This window comes from Chelonoidis abingdonii, chromosome 9, assembly GCF_003597395.2.
Source record: "Chelonoidis abingdonii isolate Lonesome George chromosome 9, CheloAbing_2.0, whole genome shotgun sequence".
NCBI lineage: Eukaryota > Metazoa > Chordata > Testudines > Testudinidae > Chelonoidis > Chelonoidis abingdonii.
Genome location: NC_133777.1, coordinates 82,729,202 through 82,753,462, shown reverse-complemented (window position 1 = coordinate 82,753,462; position 24,261 = coordinate 82,729,202). Strand labels below are relative to the sequence as shown.

Genomic DNA, 24,261 nt, shown 5'->3' with positions numbered 1-24,261 from the left:
GCAAGTCAAAGGTTTTTTTTGTTTTTTTTTAAAAGGAGAGTTGGTTACATTTTGGAGAATTCTGGTATTTGGCATCACTCGAGAGAATTCAGGATGAACACTAAGCAATTAGAGGAGCTAAGGGGGAGAAGACCGTGGTATTCTGGGGACCCACTTGATAATGAGTTTGGTGGAGAGCTATTCTCAAGCTAATGGGACAGTGTTTGAATCTTCAAGAGGCAATTTTTCAGAGCATTACGGACAAAGCTGATCCAATGCCCTGGATAAAATATTTGCAAGAAGCCTGTTTTATCTGTGTCTGATGGAATGCATAACATGTGAGTCAGAGAGATGGTTACAAAAAAGCTCAGGCTACTTGCAGACCGACAAAAATGAAGCTGTAAAAATCATCGTCTCTGCTAGGACCAAAATGGTGCATCTCAGGGGTGGGCAAATTTGTGGGAGAAGCTATTTTCCAAAGACGGCACAGTGTAGTGTAAGGAAGAATGGAGCATGCCACCTGGAGGGTCAGTACTACAGCCTATCAAACAGGACTGACTGTCTGAGAGGAGAGAGGATACTGGAGTATGGCCCCGAACTTGTTAGTTTGCTGATGTGGAAGATCCACACAAACATATGATTCTACAGCTGGTTTTAAGCCCTGGCCTGTTTTCTACTTTAAGATGCAGAAGGCATTGATCTCTGGATTGCACCAAATGAGACGGTACATAGAGAATGAAAGACTAATTGAAAGATGAGGACAATATATGGGAGACTTGAAAAGCCTAATTTGAATCAAATAGATGATCCTAAGAACCAGTGGAGATTTGCGGTATGGAGAAAGCATGCAAGGAGAGACATCTGTATACCACAAAATCCAAGTTACTGAGTATTAAAGAAATAAGCTACTGGAATGAACAAGAGATGAAGAGGGTCTCCCCCTCAAGCATGGGTGGTCAGGTACTGATATAAACAGAAACACATAGGCCTGCTTGCCCTCTCATTTACACCTGTTGTAGAGCAGTGTAGCTCCACTGCTTTAAATGGAGTTACTCCAGATTTACACTAGCGCAAAGGAGATTGGAATCAGGCCATGGTGTTTAAGGCAGAGAGGAATTGGCAAATTAACTGACATACTTCCAGCATTCATAAAAACCTCTAGATACTTTATAAAAAACAGTAAAACAAAAGTGTTTGTGCTAATCATGGGTAAGGTCCAGAGGGAAAGCTTGACTTTAGGCCGGTTGAGCCTGCTGGCATTTTAATCTCAAGTCCCACGAGTATTCCAGTGATTATGCTAAATTCCAGAGACTGAACCTGCTGGTCCAAATTCTGACATTTACACTGCTGAATATCCAGGTTAACGGGGTTACCCCAGATTTACAACACTGGATCTGAGAGCAGAATCTGACCCTTGGCAAGCTACAAAACAAATGGTACTTAACAGGTACCAAAGTAATATGGATTAGTGAGTCAGTTGTGCAGAGCTTTAACATCCTTTAGGCTCCCCTGTAAAATGCACAGGAGGGGGGCGGGATTTGCACATTTCAATGAATGTTTGTGTTAAAGAGAGAGGGAGTGTTTATCTTTAAATAATGGACTTCAAGTGTTCACGAGGCCAAGCTGACTAACTGGAAGGAATACACATTGTTGATGCTAGTGAAATAGATAAAAGAGCCCACAAATGTCAGTAAATATTGGAAGAATAACTCCATGAAGTTCACTCACAAAATGGTAATAGCCTAAATGTCCTCCTTTGGCAGATGACGTGTACCTGCCAATTCGGGGCACCAGAGTGAGGGCTGCGGCTTCAGCAGATGCTACTGAGCATGCTCAGTACAAGCCAAGCAGCAACTGGGGGGGCGGGGGAGGACATATGACTCCAAGTGCCTCCCCTCCCCCATGCTCACCTCTGTCCTTTGGGGGCTGCCAGCTAATGTAGTGGCTCCTGTTAGCTGGGACATCTGAGGCTTGACTCTCATTTAGGTATACTAAGGGTCCAGATCTTCAAAGTTAGTTCCGATTTTCTATCATCCTGTAGAACAGGGGTATGGCACGGCATGCGAGCTGATTTGCAGTGGCACCCACCCTGTCCGGGTCCTGGCCACCCGTCCGGGGGGCTCCGGATTTTAATTTAACTTTAAATGAAGCTTCTTAAACATTTTAAAAACCTTATTTACTTTCCAAACAGCAATAGTTTAGTTCTATATTACAGACTTAGAGAGAGAGATCTTCTAAAAACGTTAAAATGTATTACTGGCATGCGAAACCTTCAATTAGAGTCAATAACTGAAGACTCGGCACAGCACTTCTGAAAGGTTGCCGACCCCTGCTGTAGAAGGTGGATTGACCAAAAGCACCCCTGTAGTCACACCACTGTAATCATCTTTGTACAAAATATGCCTTGTGTGGCATCATTTGAAAACTATTAACTCACTGGTCAGTAATATCATGGTGAACTGTATGTAGCAACATTTATATATAAAGTTATGAAATCCTCCTGTATGATGTTATTAGCACACAAAATCCCTCAGCTTGGCAAAAGTTGTTAAGCAGGTCTATCCTTAGGGTTGCCAGTTCTGGCTGGAAATATTTCTGGAGGTTTCATCACATGATATAACCTTCAATTAAAGATTAATCTTTAATTCCTGGAGACTCCAGGACCATCCTGGAGGGTTGGCAACCCTATTTCTTCTAGACAAAGGAATGCCTTTATCTCAAATTATAAATAGTAAAGGGGGTACTGAAGATGGCAGGAGACCATGTCAGCAAACACAAGTGAGAAGGAGGGGAAGGATAGCTCAGTGATTTGAGCATTGGCCTGCTAAACCCGGAGTTCTGAGCTCAATCCTTGAAGGGGCCATTTAGGGATCTGGGTGCAAGAATCTGTCTGGGGATTGGTCCTGTTTTCAGCAGGGCCTCCTGAGGTCCCTTCCAACCCTATTGTTCTATGAGAGAGCAGGGCACTCCTTTACCACCAGGCTGCATGTCACCTTCCTCACTGTCTGAATAAACTTTGCATTGAGGGGTAACCATCAGAAGCATCAACTTCAAAGGTTCAGTGGAGTATAAAAGAAAGACCCCAAGTTCTCTCTTTCCCATATGAAGACAAAGGGGCCTGTACCTTTGGGGCTCTGGGAGAGATCCTGACCAAGGAGAAGTCAGTTAGCATCTTGCTGGATGACCACGGGTGAGAACAGCCAGCTTGAACAAAGCCTCAAACCAAACCTTGCTAGATTAAATTTTAGACTTTTAGACCCATGTTTTCACTTTGATTTGCTTGTAACCATTTCTAACATAATCTCTTACACATGAATTCACTTAAAGCTCCATCTTCTTTTGTTAATAAACCTGTTTTATTTTTAATCTAAACCAACCCACTGTTGTGTTAGGTAAGTCGACCTAAAGGAGAAACTGTTGGATATTGACTCCTTAAAGGGGCAATGGATCTTAATAACTGACCTGTCCAGGAGAAAGCTAGACAGTGCAGAACACATGGTTTGGGAAAATCGGGAACTGAGACTGCCTTGGGGCCACCTTGCAAGAAGTCACCGAGGCTGGTGCAAGCCAGAGTGTGAGTGGTGTGCTGCTGAGAGATTACTGGGATCACTGATGGACCAGGGCTGCAGCTATATCCAGACACTTAGGGTGTGACCTGCAGGCTGTTTGTGAGGAGCCCAGGTTAGCAGCTACAGCAGCAAATCATTGTGAGGCACCGAAGGTTGCAAGACAGGTGGTGATAATTCCTCACTGGTCTGGATTCCATCCCAGAATCTCAGTGGTGATAACTGCAAGTGGTCTTCCCTCTTTGGTAAGGAGTCCAAATGGGAAGCTAAAGTGGTTACTGCAATGCAAATTTTTAGGGTGAGCTTTGTTCCAATGATCTCATTTTCTGAAACGTTGGGATGTTCTTTGGACATAGAACACATTCGCCTCCTCATTTCCTTAGCTAGCAATCTGGATAACGAGAGCGGTCTAAGAATTCAACTTGGAAGCCCGCCACAAAGTAGATCAAGAGAACTGTCAACCTGTGACAGGTGTTCATGTCATGAACAAGTAACAAAAACAAAATGCGACTCTGCAGTGTGTGACCTGCCTATTGCACAATATGCACCTGTTCTACTGGTGCGGGGGTTGGTTTGTTCTTTTACTAGCCTCTGGAGAGATGTTTACGGAGGTGTATATCGTCTCCTCTGATTAAACTAATCATTAAGAAAGCTCTGGGGTGGAGTAGCAACTGTGAGAGTTCTGGGAAGGGATCTAGACCATAAAGGTCAGCCAGCTTTTAAACACTCTGAAGTCTCTCTCAGGCTGTGATCAGACCCCAAGAAGGAATGGGTGTCTCCCCCCCAAAGGAAACTCTGGTGCTCTGATACGGGGCACCAAGCACCCATGCCGCTGACAGGCTGTGCCTGGTAATTTGCAACGTGGTAGCAAGTTTGCCCTCCTGTTTATGGTACAGTGACATCATCTTTAATGTTACTGTAATAGGGTCCCACAATTAACATTTTTGCAGTCGCCTGCTTATAACGTTCATGTTTTAGGCAGCTTCCTAGTTGCCCATCTATCCTAGAATGAGGTCACTCTGACGCAAAAGTAGGCAGTTCAGAAACTGAACACAGGACAAATAGAATTTATTCGGTAATTCAGCAGTAGGGGTGGTGCAATTTCAGTGCATTTTTTTAAGTGGATAGAGAACCATGACACAAGGAAATTGCCATACGTAGCCTTTAACACCTACTTACATTAGGTTTGACTTGGGCCTCCAGCATAGTGTCCGTGTTTGTAAAGCACCCCGCAAATTAAAACTGTATTGTGACAAAGGAAGTTCATGAGCTAGAACCACCAGTAGGAGACAAATACACGTGATTACAACAAATGGTGCTACTGCATCAACAACAAGCTGCATTTGCAAAGCACATAGAATGGACATTTGGAACGTTGCATTAGAGCTGGCATTTTAGGCTGACATTTTTCCCCCCACCAAAAATGGGTTGACCAAAACATTTTACCATCTTGTGTTGATTTCACCAAATGGTTTCAGTCAAAACGAAATATTTTTCTGGAAGTGTCTAAATGAATCGATTCAACATTATTAAAACTGTGGATTGTTCAGGCTGGATTAGGAGGGGTCTCTGACAGTAGCCCAGTGGTTAGACCCCTCACCAGGGAATGTGGGAACCTAGGTTTGACACCCTGCTCTGGAACTGGGATGTGAACCCTAACCACTGGGCTACTGGGTTCTCCCCCTCAAGATCTCCTATTGAAACTGTTCCAATTTCTACAAAATACTGAAGAATCACTGGGCCATAGAAGGAGAGAAAGGGGTCTAAAGCACCACCAGCACCTTCCTCCTTTCAGTTTTGTGGGTCTAACCCTTCGTTTCCTTCTCTTATTACAAAGGTTAAAAATGCCTGAAACAAACATTTTACTTGACCAGACGTTTTGATTTACCAAAAAGTCCCCCCAAAATTCTATTTTGGTTCTACCCAAACTGATTTTCTCCTCCATTTTTCAGAACTAATAAGAGCTCGGTGTAGCTCGAAAGCTTGTCTTTTTCACCAACACAAGTTGGCCCAATAAAAGATATTCCTTCACCGACCTTGTCTCTCTAATATATAGAGACGTTATAAGATCTACTGAGGCAGAACTGTAACCAGTAAGAACTGGGTCACCACAAATTCCCATTTCTGCTCTGCTGAGCTTCACACGCTACTCTGTACAGAGGCAGCTTTTTAGTGCAATTCACTATTCCAGAGGGAAATGTTAGTATCCAGAAAACAAAGAAGTGGAGGCAAACAGCAGCCAAATAGACGGTCTGGCTCAGTCTTCACCACATTGTAAGACTACCTTTCCCCCCACTTACTTGATATATCTCTAGACACTAGCATAGTTGCAGCCCCTGTGGTCTTTGGTAGTAAAAGGATTAATAATAGCTGTTGGGTGGAAACAAGACATCCTTGTTCAAGCCCTATTGCTTATCTGCAGCATGGGCTATAAAAAGAACACTACTACAACGATCAATGACATCACTGTATAGCAGAGGGAACTGGATTCAGCCAGACAACAGCTACAGATTTACATAAAACACCAGGTCAGAGCTCGTTGTAAATGTGTCATTTAAAATTTCACAGTAAAATCAGAAGCACTTAAACACCCGTGTCTGCTTTCTAGGGGGCATAAAGAAAGACAACAGAAATGCTAACACAAGCCGCCGAAACCGCAGCACACAGCTCCAGAGCCTTCTAATTTTCTCCAGCTTTTACCCGTAGAATAGATGTGCTTCCCCTAGATCTGCCATCCTCCTCCTTCCGGCACATGCCCCTTTCCTTGAGCAGTCTTAACAACTACCAGTCTCTTCTTCCCACCAGCCTGCATGGAACATGGGCCCCCCTCCTCTTTCAGCTGCCTAGTGTGGAGACCTGTGGAACTTTGCCAGGTGGCCCCATCTGGTCTGCACCAGCCACGCACTGAAGCCTCCCCTCCCCTTGTGAGGATGCTGATGACCTTGACAAAGTTGAATCAGACATAGGAGTTCGGTTAGGGCTTTATGGGAGGGGCAGAGTGGTCTGCCTTTGGCTCAGGACCCTCCCTGTGCTGGCAGAATCTTTAGGTTGGGGACGGAGGAGCTCTCCTGAGAAGGGGGAAATAGGCAAGAGGTTTGAAACAAGAGAATACTCTTTCCTCTTCCTTCCCCCTTAACGTTTCTCACAAGAGGCGGAGGATACCTGAGGGGGGATTTGATAGCTGCTTTCAACTACCTGTAGGGGGGGTCCAAAGAGGATGGAGCTCGGCTGTTCTCAGTGGTAGCAGATGACAGAACAAGGAGTAATGGTCTCAAGTTGCAGTGGGGGAGGTCTAGGCTGGATATTAGGAAAAACTTTTTCACTAGGAGGGTGGTGAAGCACTGGAATGGGGAGGTGGTGGAATCTTCTTCCTTAGAGGTTTTTAAGGTCAGGCTTGATGAAGCCCTGGCTGGGATGATTTAGTTGGGGATTGGCCCTGCTTTGAGACAGGGGTTGGAGTAGATGACCTCCTGAGATTCCATGATTTTATGATTTCTGCTGTTCATAGTATCTATAGATGGATGATGAATGTGGATGCTTCAGCACAGGGACCTTCTGAGCTAGGGAGAGACAGGAAGGGTGATGGTGGGGGAAGACGTCTGAACAGGAGCTCTTGTGAACAGAAAAAAAGAGTTCAGAAATCGCCGCAGACCATGCGAGCAGGGAACATCCCCTTCTCTCACAGACAGCCAGTGGCTCAGCATGAGCCCTACTTCTCAGCAGACTGAAGTAGAAGCCCCTAGAAATCATTCCAAGATTGGAAATAGCTTGTGGTTGATTCGTGTCTCAAGTATTTGTTTCTTCCAAAGTGATCCCTCCGTCTCCCTTCCTCCCTCCTTGTAGTTACTGGGGCAGTTCCCCTGACCCATCCTTAGCTTGCAGCATTACCTGCATTTTATACAGTGGGGGAAAATGCACGAGGCCAGGTATTTGTGTGCGGGAGAAGGAGGCTGTGTCCCGTAGGTCACCTTGGTCACTGATGACCCCAGTGATGGATGAAGAGATGAGGAAGGGGCAGTCACTACTTTTGCGACATGAATTCAAGTTGCTTTGTTGCCTCCTGCCTTTTTGCTCATGTGTCTCTACTCCCTCCTTTCCCACATCCTCCCTCCACTCAAGCTGCATGATTATCTCCCCGCTCTCTTTTCTGGACCTTCTTTCATATGGCCCCTGGGATTACAGCCCATTCCCACAAGCTGTCCATCAAATCCCCCCTTCCTCAAGGATCACAGAGAGGACGAGAAACCAGAGTGACAAAAAAACCCTTTGGAAAAATCGAAATCAAGATGGTAGAACTAACAAAACACCTGCTAAGAGTCATGGTTGGGGCATATTGCTAGTCAACTCATCCAGTCACTTCACATTTTTGTATATGTGACTATTTAACCATTAAAACTAAATCTCTCTCTCTCACCCACATACACACTTTGCAAGATAGCCAGTGTCCCAGCCCTCTAGTATCAGATCCCTAGCAGCACAAACTCCTCTATTGCTTCATTGTCGGTACCTTCCCCCAAGCCCATGACAGGAGACAAAAATTACATGCCAATAAAGTGAGCATGGTATGACTCACTCCAGACAGATGGAGCCTATGATAACCCTATAAGCTTGACAAAGCGCTTTTACCACCCTCTGAGAGGAATGTTCACATTCTGCTCCCGCTGAAGTTTTTATGTCAAAGGAGACATCAGCTCAAATCATTTTTACTCACTGAGGTGTCTTCTGAGCAAGAAGCTATGATGTTTTCAATAAAAGGATTCCACTTGATGTCAAGCACATTGCCCTGGTGACCGCAGACTTTTGGGTAGTTTGGTTCTATCCGACCAGTCTGTAAGGGAGAAATATAGGCTCAGCAACAATTCTAGTCATCTTAAGAAGTAAACTCATGTTAAGAGAGAATGCAGAGCTTATTTGCATAACTCAAACGTCAGCAAAGAGGATACGCTTTTTAGTAACTCAGCTCTCTTTCTGTGGCTTGCTTCAGAGATCAGATTTCATTTTCTCCTACTTCTCTGTGGTTCGTACGTGCCTGGTTAAATGTGCAAAACAAATCTAAATGATGCTGATTTCCTCAGGATATTACTAACAACTCCTAGCAATTTTACAGCATGGCATCTCTACAATGATCAAATGGTATTATCGAGAACTAGCTCGAAACAAAGAGATGGCTTTGAGGAGAAAGCAAGCTTTTTTTGCGTTCAAACTCTCCTACAACATGCAGGTGTATTACAGTTACAGTGAAAGACATAGGGAAAGAGTTTTGACATTTTCTGTTTGGTGCACAAGATTGATTTAATTGGGGGGTGCGGGTGAATCACCAGGGTAAATTGAAAGAGTAAATGCACTATGGAGCAGGGTCAATTCAAACACCATTACCACGAGGACAAATATGTATCTGAGATACAAAAATAGATGTTTGCTGTAATGACCTGATTTCATGGTAAACCAGATATCAGCCACGCTGAGGTCAGTGGCGCAATTTTATCCTTCCTCTTGCTTTCTAGAGGAAAAGTTTCCTGTTCTTTCCATTCTAAAACACTGCCAGCAACTACTGCTGAACTATTGGTAAATAAAGAAACCAATACAACAAATGCCTTTCCCTTTAGCTATGCAACATCCTTCGATCCGGTAGTGTAACACTTTGTACAGGCTTTAGCTAGTCTCTTTCTAATGGAATTGTGTGAAGAGACTGCAGGGTTTGTTTAGCTGATGGGCTTGCCCGACTTAGGAGAAGTCTGACGGACTAATGCTTTTATTTATATAATTGTAAATGCTCCTAGAGGTAGGCTGCTAGTTGCAGCATAAGTAGAAAATAATAAATAAAAATAAAATCCACTCGTTTAGTGCCTGGATTCTCAACTCCCTGTGGAAGTTACTAAACTCTTTGGGGAAAAAGAAACAATTTACAATAGAAATGTCTGGTGAGGAACATTTATGATAGCATGAGAGTACAATCACAAAATTGCTAATTGGCTCTTGGGGTCCTTCCTTCTCCCCAAACTTCTGAAGTCATATTGTGCATGGGATGTTTTTTTAAAAAAATAATATTCTAGACAACCACATGTAGAAGCTTAGAGAATAGGAACAGCAAGCACTTTGCACCTTAGAGTTGTGATTTCTCTCCACTGGGAGTAAAAATTCCTATAGGAAAACTTTTAGGGATCTTTTTTTTTTCTGGAGAAGGGCAAATTGTTCTTGTGCAAACCTGTATTTTGGAGGGGATTTTGTTTATTTTTTTGCTGAAAAATGCAGATTCGGGATAACTAAAACAATTCATGAATTTGGGTCAATTTTTACAAATTCTTTCTGTCAAAAAGTTTCATAAATGTCAAAATGGTTTATTTCAGCATTTTGAAAGAAAATCTGATGTTTCATTTTGGAAATACACTCAATTATATTTTTAAAAACCATTCTAAAAAAAGGTTTAAAAACATCAAAAATTAAAGGAAAAATTTTTCAAAAAATGATTTTTTTTGGTTTTGACACAAACAGATTTCCCCCACCCAACTTCTTGCTCCATCCACTAAACCCAGAAGTCAGTTATTTGCACAGCCCTGTGTTTTGTCTCTATTTGCAGAGAGAAAGCTGAAAGATTTTTAAAATGCACAGTTCACTTGGTGACTACAGCACACAGATCTATTAATGTATATCAATCTCTTGTGTTAGTTTCTTCTCTTCAGTGGAATTGTAGAAAATTCCCCAGCCTTCGCTTACTGAGTATATAAAACTATTCTACATGCCGCTCTGTCTAAAACCGTCTGTGTACAGAAGCGGAGGGACTGATTGTTTGTCTCTTAATTAGGGCATAAGACTTGCAGACCTTTCTCTCTCCTTTGTTCTCTCCTTTTTGAAAAGCCACACTGAAATGTCAGATCTTAGTGTATGGGTTTCTTGTGTCCACTAGGAGGTGATGTCAAGCTTTTTTAAGGCTTGAAAACAAGATAGGTCAGAATGCTAAATACACTAAATATTTAATAGCACTTTCAGCACTGACCTTAAAGTATTTAGCTCCTGGTTTCATTTAATGTGAACAAAGAAATGCACATGGGTAAGTCCTTGGTTTCGGTAATCTACCAGTAAAGCAAACATCTGTGAAGCAGATTCATAGCCTCCTACTGTAATAGTTCAGCAAATACCCCAGCAGCTGGTGAGTATTTTGTAATCCATTGTAACATGAGGGGAGGGAAGAATGGTATAGTGTTTCAGCCAGGGCTACCATGTAGATCGCCTTGTTTTGATTTGAGGGGTTGCAGTTGGATTCCCTGGGAGTGTGGACAACTGTGAGTGACCAGATACTGACATGCCAGACGTAGGGGTTTGCTCTTCAGACATTGCCTCCTAGGGAGATTATTTGAATTAATTTGTCCCCACTGAGCTAGTCTGTTAATTACCGGGGATTCTTGGCTCTTGCTGTGATAGTGTAACTGTTTCTACTACATCACAGCCACTGTGGCTACGGAAAGGAACACAGATACTGGTTATAACAAGTCGAGCCTGGGGTCCAAGAGACAGACTGGAATGTCTGCTTTATTCTAGGAACAAAACCCCAGTAAAAGCAGCAGCTAATACTGTATACTGATTTCCTACCATCACCAGCCAAGAGAAATTTTGTCATACACAGAACAATCCCTTCAGCTTGCTTTAGGGTAGAATATCAATGGGCATTTCTAGAGGTTTTATCACGTGTATTTCAGTAGAACCTAGAGAGCCCCAATCAGGTAACTGGATGCCAACCACTGTACGAAGATTCTATAGCCAAAGATTTAACACATGCACCAGCAATACCAATGATTGCTATTAGTCATTATTCAGAGCAAGGATGGGCATTTCTGACAGAATATACCACATTGAACTGGAATGCAAAATGCCACGGCACCAAAATATCCGCAAATGTGGCCAATTTACTACACAAAAAGTCATCTGGAAAAGAAGCACAAGACATCCAGTCATTGACTAGTGATGTATCAGGGAGATGTTTGAGCATGTGACTGGACAAAAACCTGAAAATTTCAACAGAAAACAGAAATGCCTGCAAAAGTTTCCATTTAATCCAAAAGCCATTTTTTGTTGGAAAAGCATTTTGAAAAAAAGCGATTTTCAGCCAGCTCCAATAATAACTCTGCAGATGTAGAAAGACAGACAAGCACATAGGGGAAGATAGGAAAAAGAAGCGAGCATATAATGTCCATACTTCAGAGTGATAATTTCCAGCTGGTGTACTGGCCCCTAGTCTCTTTATGCAATGCCTGATATTCAAGGTTATTTCAGATTTGATTTGATCTGATTTTTTTAGAATTCAGTAGATGGTAGTAAGCTGCATCATGTGAACAAACCTCTTTTCAAAAACAGAAATTAGGACAGCAGAAATGGCCAAATTAAAAACCAGACTGACTGGTGCATTGCAGTCAGCTTAATTCCAGTGTCTGCTTTCTTGTTTTCAAAGGACATTTTAACACTTTGTGTTCTGTTTCTGTAATTCAATGAAGGTTCTAACCGATCATTCCAACACAACACATCAGCAGGCTCAGCAGGATTTGATTTTTATCTGTAAATATTGGTAAATCTCAATTTCACTGCAGACACATAAGCCAAAGAAAAAATATTTCCACCGATGAGAATTGAAATGTACAGCGAGGCCAAGTAAGAAAAACACTGCTTGAGAATTTGTTAGAGCTTGATTTAAGGATATTTACTTTGTATATTTTGATATACAGTGTTGACAATTTGTGTTTTAATGGTTACAAAAGCTTTAACTTTTTGAATCTCAACGTCTGTCATTAAATAATTGTTTATACTCTCCCCAATTTCCCACAACTGTCAAAATTAAAAAAAAAAGATAAAAATGGAAAAAATGCTTAAAAAGAAACATTGATATTATCTCTCAAAATTACAAAAATTCAATTCTGCCAAACCTACATATAAGGCCAGAGTTAAGCTATTCTTGCAACACAGGAGTGTTTATTATCTGTGTCATTTTCAGTTACCAAGGTAAAGGGAAAAAAATTCTGCATCTGCTCATTACTTTCAATACACGAACAAATGGACACATTCAGATACGTCACTGTCGCAATAATAGGGTCATTTTCAGCAGTTTCCCTTTGCCCTTTAATGAAATCCTTTATAAACATTCATTAATTTCCATGAACATAACAGCCACAGGATTATACCCCTTTTTAGCTTGCCTACGATGAACACTTAATGCCACATTGATTTCTGACTTATGAGCCTGTTATTAATTAGGGCATGTTAGGCAAATTCCCTGACCATATGGCACACGTTTCATTTTTACTCCAGTGACTGATAGCAGCCAAAGTGAATTTAACCTACATTAGGCCAAATTTCCATTGTGGCAGGTGAGGATTTAAAGAAAGAGAGGATAGAACTGTTGAAAGATACAGGGTTAAACTCCTGTCCCTTTAGGATAGATTCCAATTAGGTGTTTCTGATTGTGGGTCACTTGGATTACTCCAAAGGTCTTAATTTTATGCTGCTGCCTCTGAACTACCAGAGCAGATCTAATGGGTCAATCTCAGCTATTTCACGGACTCCCACTATCCATTAAGCTAATGTGCTTTCTTAAGCCAATACCTGTACTTACCTTTCTGACTGTCTGGTAATTCCACTTTAATTAAGCAATAATGATCAATGTACTGGATATTTCCTAGGGATTAACCAAATGACTGGAAGAATTAAGGATGGTTAATTCCCAGGGAACTCCGGTCTGAGCTGATTAGTGCTATTAGAAATCTGTTCAGATTTTTAGGACCAAAACCAAGTCAACCTTTGGACATTTTCCCCATGGCATTGTCAGGCCCCCAGATGGGCGCTGGGAGTGTTTGAAAAATGCTGATGGTGGATAGAAGCCAAGCTGCCTGTTTGCTTTTCTAAATTACTGCTCTCTCTCTTCCTGGCTTATAAAGGCACTAAACACGTTGGGAACTGCTGGAGCCTTCTACGTATACCAGAAAAAGGGAACTGCTTGATTGCACCCCCTTCCCCACCAGTTTTCCCAGTTATAGTAAAAACGAAGGTCCTGATTCTCTTCCCAGTCTAACCTGAGTCATGTCAGGAGAGACTCCACTGATACAATAGTGTGAGAAACCAGCTCAGATATTTATTTATTTTTTGCCATCATAGAGAATATAAAGGCCACAAAGATTTAAGATGAAGAATAGAGATGAAGTCATTGCAGCTTGGAGAATCTTCTCCCCAGATCTTTGCCCTTCTGTTGTCAAAGACAGTGATCGTAAGATAAACATAGCGGATACACGATCCATTTCCTTGATTTCTGTGCAATGCTCAATGGCCCCAGTAGGTCATTCCAGACAAACCAGGCTCAGTGCCGGCACAGGGGGATAGAGGAGGCTGCAAGAAGGTGACTTCGTGCCTCCTATATTCTAGGAGCAGCCATCTGTTGCTCCAATTTGTGCTTAAATGAAACAGCCCCAGGTTCTGTTGCATCAGCTGAGAACAGACTGTGTGCAGCACTGCTCTTGGCCACACCTTTGGCAAAGCCCTACTGGGGTAGCTCAGCTGTGAGGGGCGCATCCAAGGAAGCTCCTCTGCTGGCAGGTGTGAGCCACTGGTTTTGTCCCTTTAAGTCACTGAAATGTTGTAAAATGAAGAAATGGCCTCTTTTTATTCTGTGATAAGGAACCTCCCTTATGAATGTGTGTTTTCCCCTTTCCTCTCTCATTTCTGAGGTGTCTACACTGTAGAGTTCATGTGAGTGATTCAGTCTGGAGTTACTTCCCTCCAGTCAGCCTAATACGAGAGAGAGAAAGAGACACCACACTGCTAAACAACAAGGTACTTGCTGTGATGGGCCTGTGGCCACAATGACTCAGACCTCTGGAGGCCTATCCCACCATTTATAGCACTACAGCAAACTGTGCCGCTCTATGAATGCTTTTGCTGGGTATTGTGGGAGAACCTAGGCATCCATTCCAAGGCCAGAAGGGACCATTGTCATCATCTAGTCTTACCTCCTGTACAACACAGGCCAGAGAATGTCCCCAACATTATTCCCAGAACTTATCTGTGTCCCTTCTGGTGATGGTGGGCAAAGATGGCCTAGACCTGGCAACGCCCAAAATTAAAACATCCCTGCTCCTTCTTTCTGTCCACAGCCCTGCATCCTAACTGGTGTCAAGCCAGGAATCTTGTTTGATGCAATGACCGGCACAGACTGTTGTCACCAGAGCCACTGTCATTTTGTTGAGAGGTGATGGCATGTGTTTTATGCTGTGTTTGGACGGCAGAGCGAGCCACTTGAGCATAATCACTAGCTGAGCCAAGCCCACAGGAACAAGGTATGGGAGTGGGAAGTAGGGAAAGCATTTCTAGAGACTTCACGGCTACACCTGGTTGAGATTTTTACACAGAAATTGTTTTTCGATGGAAAATTGGGGTTTTGACTGAATGAAGTTTTCCCCACGAAGCTTTCTGGGGGGTTGAGTTTTAGAAATGCTGCCTCATGCCCCCATTCTCCTCTATGGGCCAGGCTCCTCTGGTGGACTACATCTGCTATGATGTACCATGGCCAGAGACTCCCAGGAGACACCTGCTCCACATTAAGACAGGAGACTGATGCATGATAGGAGATGTAGTCCAACCAGGGATGCCAGCCTATGGAGGAGCAGGTCAGCATGAGGCACCTGAACTATAATTCCCATGAGGTACCACAGCAGCATTTCCAAACTGAAATATATTTGGACTTTTTGAATTTCCACTGGGGGCAGGGAATTCTCCATGAAAAACTAAAAGAAAAATAGATTTCCCCCCTTCTTTGACATTTTCCACAAAAAATATTTGATGAGCTCTCTTGGCAGCAGGGCTGGGGTCTGAGCTCTGAGAGCACAGTGAAGGACGCTGTGTGCTTGTGAGTGCAGAGCAGTAGATTTGCAAGATACAGAAAAATCAACATCATTAGTGGGCATGGAGCTGAGTTTTGCATGATAGTAACATACAGGAGGATCAGTGCAGACCATCTTTTTTGCCTGCCTATCATCCTGCTGCGAACTACTGGAATGCAAAGCCAGTATTTTATGGGATATTAATTATAAAGTGCTGTAACAGACATCACTTATCAACTCCACTTTGGATAATCTAACTTTCTTCCTGTTTTCACATTTGCATTAGCATGACATTAACAGCACACTGCCTGAAGATCACTCTTTCAAAACTTACGAGAAATACAGATTTATGCAGCTGCTGTTAAACTCCAAGAGAACAGATCTTGGAACTGTGCACTTTAATAAGCAATCACTAATTTTGAGCAACTAGCTGAATAATTTTCTTTGCAAAGTAGACTTGGTGTTCTTAATCAAAATTCATTAGGCTTTCTGGGGGACAAAAATACAGTTCGGTTACTAGGCCATTACAATGCAAGAATTTAATTTTTTGATTAAAACAAAATAATGCTGGTATTTCACAAAACCAGAACATAGGATCTGATTGTTATTCTCTGAAACTGGTGCAGCCCATTTGCCTTCTCCATCAAAATACGCCCCCTCCCAGAGACATTTTGACAGCCGCTGTGTATGTGTGAAACGTTAAAGGCAGAATCTGATTTAGCAACACTTTTGCTTTCAGTCACAGTGCTGGTGAAAGAGGAGAGGCTGACACACTCAGAACCTGTGCTCTGCAATGACTGAAAATAACGGACACGTGAAGCTTGTTTGGTTAATGCTGATAAATACAAATCAGCAATTTCCTTTGCTGTAATTTCCCACTCGTCATTCTAAGGGAAACCTTGTCAGCATCAGTGGCTTAAGCCCCAGTGGAATTCTAATCATACGATGAAGATGTATCTATAACCCCATGGCTACTTAAAGCCTGGTGACCTAAATATCATTTCCCTTTAAGTGTGGAGGCACAAGAACACAGGGAGCACTCTAGTGAGTAAGATTTTGCCTGTAGGCTCCTGTACGCTTTTACATTTGTCGTCACAGGGACCTGAAGGAGTAAATCTTCAGCAGTATTAAGCATTCAACACATTTTTTGCCTGGGAACCGGAGCAATTAAAGAGCATCATTTTGGAGCGAAGGAATTCATTTTATTATGTCGGGGGGGAGGGGGAAGAGGAAGAAGACAATTAATTTTTCAGTTTGCGTAAGTCAGTCATTTTGCCTCTTGACGAATGAGAAGGAATCTTTGCTTTGGAAATGGTTAGTAATTGCAGTGCCTTTGGAGCACTGACAAGGGCAAAATAGAGTTTTGTAATTATTCCAATATTACAAGTACAGGTTCAATGGACAGTCTCTGTGTAAATATACCCAGTGAAAGCTGCACATGCCTTCTTAAGACAGGCCCTTTCGAGGCGTTCCAGTTCAAAAACAACTTGAATAGGCATCGTCCAATCTCATCCATTTCCAGCCCCTTTACATATTTTAAAATGCTGCTCGAATAATCCAATCATTAGCTAATAGCCCAATTTGTACAGTTCACGTATTTTTTTCTACAGTCAGTAGCTTGAATATGCGGCTACTGTACAGGCAACTGTCACCTGCATAGAGCTTTCTAGTACAAATGTACAGCATAAAAAGGAAGGCAAGTATACTCAGACAGAGGCACTAGGCCCATCACAAAGCACTTTTTCTTTGAAGCTTCACTCTTGAGCAGTCTGAGGCTTCAAAGGTTTATTGGAAGTGTTGGGGGCTTACATGCAAGTTTCAGTTGGTAGTCAGTACTGGAAATCCTATTTTGACATTATCAGTGTCGGACTCATTTGAAGGGAGTTTGTCAGAGCTTCAGATCCTGTGACTAAAGAGGAAGCTTCAAAGTTTTAGGATGTCTTTTAACCAAGGCTCCTCCCTCCCATGTAAATATGGGAATGTGTTGTTTTGACAGCAGGAAGCAAGCCGTCAGGAAGATTGCCACAACATGCTTTATTGAAGTCATGCTGCAAGTTGACACCTATGACTTTGCCTTTTCACTTTCCTCCTTTTCCTCATGCCCTCTAGTGTTTGCAAAGAGGGGCTGCATTTATCCACCCAGCCTCAGATCCATCACCATGTTGTGTTTTGTGCTTAGCCACTCATTGCTTCCCCAACAGGGCAACAATTTTTTTAGGAACAGGACTTGAATAAGTCATTTCTGGTATAAAAAAGCATGAATAGTCATGAGAATTTTGCTTTCCACCAACATGCCTGTAAATAAAACAAGTTGCTCCTATCTGCTTTCTGTACAGAGTCAGTAACAGTAATGAACCACTTTCCCCCACCACCCTTTCTAAAACTCAAGCAACTCCCACTGCCATGGCATTTGTCCAGCATTAGTTCCAATGCATTGAAAGCTTGTGCACAAACCAAGAAGAGAAGCCAGGCAAAATAAGAATAGAAATTAAAAAAAAAATACAAAAAACACACCCTAGAGAGAATGACTCCAAATTCCTTTCTTCCCCAAGTGCACATTTTCCCATTAATTGTTGATTATTTCTACTTAGCACTTTTATTTGTTAGTGAAGTTACGACTCCGCAACGGGGGATGATGAAACTGCTTCAGTACGTACATCCTCCTCAGTGGCTGGGTTAAAAGAGTAGACAGATTTTTATACTGCCTTATTGAAGAAGGCCTTGTCTGCATCAGAGAGCTGGACCAGTTTAGAAAGTGCAGGATTAACCCCTCCTACTAACCGCCTGCATCCTCTACTCAGTCAGGCGGACGTTCCTGCCTCTTACAGATGGATTTGCATTCTCACAGCAGGCAGGCACAATCCTTTCAGCAGATGTTAATGCTCCCTCTATGCATGGCCCAGGAGTGGTCAGTTTGTGGAGCGGTTCATGACTATGCCCGGTGCCATCTGAACAGGAGGCATCAGGCAATGTGAACAGGCTAGCTGCCACTTAATGGGCAGGCAGATGAATAGCTCTGCATTTGGCAGTTACGACCAGAAGGATGGTTCTGCTGAGTAATCAGTTTCCTTCCCTGCTTTGCAATGGCTGCTGCACTCGCTTGGAGGAAAACAAGCTTCTTTCGAGTGCAGAGTAGGGCAACGTGAGCTTTGATTAGACACAAGGTGACTGCTTGAGGCATGTTTTGAGGGTCACTATCTAAGTATTTATAAAGGAGCCACCCACTTCAGCCATGTGGCTGATAGGCACATACAGCTTACATGGCCAAGTCTTGCCTCAAGGAGTCATGGGCTTTTCCTGTTGGTTAGTATTTAGTCGCCCCAGCTGCTGTGGGATGATTTGGTTGCACAAATCATGTCTCCAGGATTAATTCCATACAGATCAGGGCAGTCACCTTGACTCTGCATTGCATTGGCTCCCTATCGAAGGGACAGCCGTGTAGCATAACGGTGCATTTCCAAGGACTTGTGTCACTCAGCCATCAGGCGGCTGCATTCTGAATAAGCTGGAGCTTCCTCAGGGCTTTGGGTGTTCTGCCTAGGCAGGGAATGACAGCCGCCCAGCATAGATGGTGCAGATGCCTGGAGCGAAGCAGCCACATCTCTCCTGGCCAGCTGCAAATGGCAGGGAGTGTTTTGCTGCTGCGGTCTGCGGGTGCAGTGTGGAGCCCAAGACTGGGAACAGATTTGAAGACAGGGTGCCTCGATGGGAGCTGCTAATACAAAGAGCTCTTCACAACACTTCTCTTCCCAGAAGCACCCCCCGTCTTGTCCGGGTCCATCTAGGTGCCCATCTCGGAGATGAATGCAGGAAATTGGAGCCTGCTGCATTGATTGTGAAGGAGCTGCGTGCTCGGTGCGCTCTGCTGGTGCTTTGGTCCGTGTTCTCTCACTTGTTCCCCCCAGCACTTCATGTAGACAATAAGTGAAGCTGGAGCAGAGAAGCAAGTTTAGGGAGGCCCTCTGCTCCTTTTGGGGATATACAAGGAATAGTCAGGGCACAAGCTGCTCAACAAATAGGGTCAGGGAGATATTCCCTCCCCTGTCCTCTATTGCACCGTAAGGGTTTTTTGGCGCCTTTCCTCCAAAGCATCAGGAATTAGCCACCATTGGACACAAGACAAAGTAACAACTTTCCAACAGTCTTGACTTTTTTATCTCAAGGGTAGCCTGTATTTTAGATCTTTCCCCAAACCTTCCCCATGACCTGGGGTTTGTTGCATAATTTCCGTGATGTAAATAATTGACATGAGAAATTCGGATTTATGTATCTGAGGCTAGAGGCAGCATTAGTTTCTTTAAAAACACCTAACACCAAATTATTGCAAGCTTCTCCACCACTGTTTTTACCCTGGGAAGGGGTGAGGGGGGCGGCTTTATTCGCACGTTCCACATTTAGCCTCTAAGGGCTGAGGATCATGATTCTGTGTCAATCACATGATCTGAGTCATACTTGGATGAAGTCAACCAAGGCCGAGGAAATTCAAAGCACCTGCACATTCCCTGCAGGCTCATCCATCTGGGTCAGTCTGCCTGACCCAATTAGAAGGTGACTCAGGCAGAAGTAGCGACTTGCAGGAAGCCAAACAAATAAAAAGATCATTGTACACTGCAAACATTTCATTGTTCATGTGAACGTCAATTCTAGTCTTGTAAGGATTCCTGCGGCGGCTGATTATTGGGAGGTTTGCAGACCAGGCACAACGGAACTGGTGAATATTCAAAAGCAAAGACTAGTTAAAAATGCAAGAGATTGTTCTGTTTTCTTCAAAAGTTTGCCAAATGTTGTGAATTTCTCCTCGAGAATATGATCACTCAGTTAAAAAAATTAACCCATTCTGCAGCAGCAAAAGTTTTCATTTTCAAGCAAAGATGGCTTTGCAGCCAAAAATAAAGAAAATAAAAAAAATTGAAGTCATTTTCACATGGCTTTGAAGTGAAGACAGCTATTTTGTTATGTTAGTAGGAACAAACTAGAATTTCAGGGCTAAAATCACCCAGAATAATGTCACAAAAGTTGGAACTGTCACTTTCAGAAAACAAAACAAAGCAACACCATAGTTCTGATCGATATCCCTTAGAAAATTTAAATAGAGAACGACAAATGAGATTAGTAGTGTGCTCTGTTATGCCAAATGCAGCAAAATATGTCTAATCTTTAAACTGTCAATGGAAGTAAACATGCATTGAATCAGCTGCATTAATATAGACGGGCATTTGTTTTTCATTACTTAGTTACCGTCTATTGCATTCTGTGGACTTTTTTGGAGTTGCATGTATGTGACACAGTATCATGATATCGCTAATGCAACTGAATCTCATGTATTATCTGCTCTCTCGAAAATAAACAGAAGTGGTCACAAGTCAAGCACAACATTCCCTTCATCTGTCTTTGCCAACTGAGCAAAACAGACTACTCCCAAGACCAAGTTCTTGTTCACTACAGAAATCCCTCCCCCCCCGCCAATCTCCAGACAGGCAGAATTCCACAGCTCCAGGAACGTTAAGAGTAGCATTGTGAACTTGGATTCTGAACGGCCGCTACCCGATTGCACAGATTGGTCATGGCAGAGGAATGAATAATCTCCACAAGGGTGTGCACATCCGTGGCTTTGCTTGCTCCAGGGAAGTACATAGGAAAACCACACCGGCTATTCCTGCTTCTCTTCGGTAGCCTCTCTGCAATTTTTTTGGAGCCTATCCTCCCTCTGCTAGGTCTAGGTTCTCCACCAGCCACCTACACACTTCTCCCTCTCAGAATTTGCCCTAGCAAGAGTACTCGCAAAATTCCAGTAAAGAAAGAGACAGAATGACAAGAGACACAGCTAGCTGAATCCTGTCGACACGCCCCACAATGCCCTGCCATTCTGCATGTGACAAGCTCATTTCACACGTCAGATCAGCTAACAGACACTGTCTAGGAATATTTCCCCCTGTCCCCAGCCACTGCCTTTTATGGTATTTTAGATGTAATGTCTTCACACTCAGACATTCTGCTCAAGCATCCTGTAACTAAATGCAGAAGAATCCCATTGAATTTTTTACACTATTTTGATCTACTTATTCCAGTTGGATGGGAGCATGGTCCAGGGATGAGAGCAGGGGGCTGACAGTTAAGATTTCATTTCTGGCTCTGCCACCAACTCTCACCTTGAATAAATCATTAATGTTTCCATGACTCAGTTTCCCCGACTGTACAATGAGACTAATACCAGTCTACCTCAGAGGGATATATATCATGGCTTAAATTAATGTTTCTAAATGTTAATGTAGAATGTTAAATTAATGTTTCTGATGAAAAGTTATTATAACACCTCTGGGCCTTTTTGCCAGATTCCTTAGTTACAAGGGGCCAAAGTTGCACATGTCTATTTTTGGGGTTTTGTTCACCTGAACATTTTTAAGGCACACCTCGCATCACCCTTATACTTCCCTTATAAAAATAGTCCATCAGCACATACAGAACTTAATCCTCTGTAAAAGTATGTTAGTGATAAATAGCTGAAAGAAACAGACATTTCATGACACTTCTGGACATGTGAAAGATCTAAGTGCCAGTTACCACACTTGCATGGCTATAAGGAGAGTTAGGTTAGCCACAGATATTACATCTTCTGCCTTGCCCTCTTCTAACATGTTAACTGCCTGAACTTTCCTGGGTAACCAGCAAGAAAGCCCTCCCTCTCCCACATGCGGACAATTGTTTTTTCTTACTTCCCTTCCACTGCAGGACATTTCTTATTTACTAATCACTGCAGGATAGGTCTACAAAGCATAAGAGATGTCTAATCTAAAATATAGCAAGAAATGCATAAGCTTTAGATAGGTTAAAGTGTTGCACAAATTAAAAACACAAAGCATTGTCGAATTGATATTTACATTTATTCCAGAACAGTAGCCAAGATCAAGCTTGTTATTTAAAAAGACAAAAAGCCAAACAAAATCCCCGTTAAACTGGATTCCGCACATAATGGGGAAAAAAAATCTCTCGACTGGTAACGAAAAGCCATTCTTTCCTAAAAGCAGCAGAGAATCCTGTGGCACCTTATAGACTAACAGACGTTTTGAAGCGTGAGCTTTCGTGGGTGAATACCCACTTCGTCAGATGCAGTGGGTATTCACCCACGAAAGCTCACGCTCCAAAACGTCTGTTAGTCTATAAGGTGCCACAGGATTCTCTGCTGCTTTTACAGATCCAGACTAACACGGCTACCCCTCTGATACTCTTTCCTAAAGGTGACATGGTTTAACCAGCAGAGGGTGCAAGTATTTGAGTTATAACAACAGTAGCCTGTTGTATGGACTAAACAAGTAAACACTGGCAATCCACATACTATATGCTCCTATGGGACGTTACATTTAACAGTGTTTTATTTTCACAGTGCTAGAGTGATGTGCAAACCTGCAGATTATGTCCTGTATAGTTTTAACTCCTCTTACAAATCGACCCAGACACGTTTACCTGTAAATACAATGAAGGAATTGGGAAGAATATTTGATTTTCATTTTCGAAGCTTCTGTTTACACAAGGAGCTAAGTTTTCAATCTGAAATCTTCCTTCGCATCTGCTGGATCCAATGCTAAAATTCAGTACCGACATTTTTCAGCCTGAAATCCTCAAATGAGGCGCCCACATACGGAATTGCTGAATACACTCAGAAAACACTGACCCGTTGCTCAGCACCACTGAGAAAGAGCCAGGCCCCTTTCTGGTCATTGTCTACATCAGTAGTTCCCAAACTTGTTTGGCCGCTTGTTCAGGGAAAGCCCCTGGTGGGCCGAGCCGGTTTGTTTACCTGCCGCATCCAAAGGTTCAGCCAATCGCACTCCCACTGGCTGCGGTTCACTGCTCCAGGCCAATGGGGGTGGTGGGAAGTGGCAGCCAATACATCCCTTGGCCCATGCTGCTTCCAGCAGTTCCCATCGACCTGGAGCAGCGAACTGTGGCCAGTGGGAGCCGCGATCAGCTGAACCTGTGGACGGGACAGGTAAACAAATTGGCCTGGCCCGCCAGGGGCTTTCCCTGCACAAACAGCATCCCAAGTTTGGGAAACACTGGTCTACATACATGCCTGACTTTATTATGAATGAAAACGCAACATTTATTATAATAGCCACCTCTTATAGCACTTTGCTTTCATGGATCTCAAAGCACTTTACAAAGGGATACAGTATCACTGGCCTTATTTTTCAGATGGGGAAGCTGAAGCCCCGAGAGGTGAAGTAACCTGCCCAGCAGCAGAGCCAGGAACAAACCCCAGGTCTCCCAAATCTCAGGCCACTTCTCTGTCTTCTAGGCTACATTGTACTCAAGTTTGAATGCTTGTGTCCCTACATGTCTAGCTCCTTGCCCTGGAAGCACAATTGGGGAGGCATCCAAGGTCATTTCCATCCTCAGTCCCATGTCTACAATTGCTTGTAGATACTGAATTAAAGGAGATTTAAGTGTTGCCCAGAAAGTAAGTTCATGCCACGTCTCAATTCTGCTAGTACCACTCAGTAAATACAAGTATCTGAGCCCCCACGTTTAGTGTGGACACCTCCATGACTAATCCCGATTGTGAAGAGTATTAGTATTTAGGCAAATATTGACTTCAGATGGAAAACCAGCATATGCAGTTGGAATCATAGAATTTTATGTTCAGTCTGAGAAAGAACAAGCCTTTATGCCATTTCTAAAGGGATGTTGAGAGCATGATCGATCATTGTGTTCAGCGTCTACAATAAATTCTTAAATCACTGGTGTTGACTTCAACGCCAGCACTGGGGCACTTGGTTCTGACTTCGAGCCATCCTCTCTGGTCTTCTGATTGAAGAACTTGCAACCGTTCCAAGGCTTCCCAGTTCTCCCCGAGAAGACCT

At 43.0% G+C, this 24,261-nt stretch overlaps 1 protein-coding gene across 2 annotated transcripts in view; it reads right to left on the bottom strand.

Annotated features, from left to right (window-relative positions):
* CORO2B (coronin 2B) overlaps positions 1-24,261 on the bottom strand; it is a 125,701-nt gene that overhangs the window by 20,792 nt on the left and 80,648 nt on the right. For both annotated transcript variants that reach the window (XM_032764345.2, XM_075069744.1), the window contains exon 3: positions 8,257-8,373. In XM_032764345.2, coding sequence (XP_032620236.1) covers positions 8,257-8,373 — 117 coding nt within the window. The remainder of the gene's footprint in view (positions 1-8,256; positions 8,374-24,261) is intronic.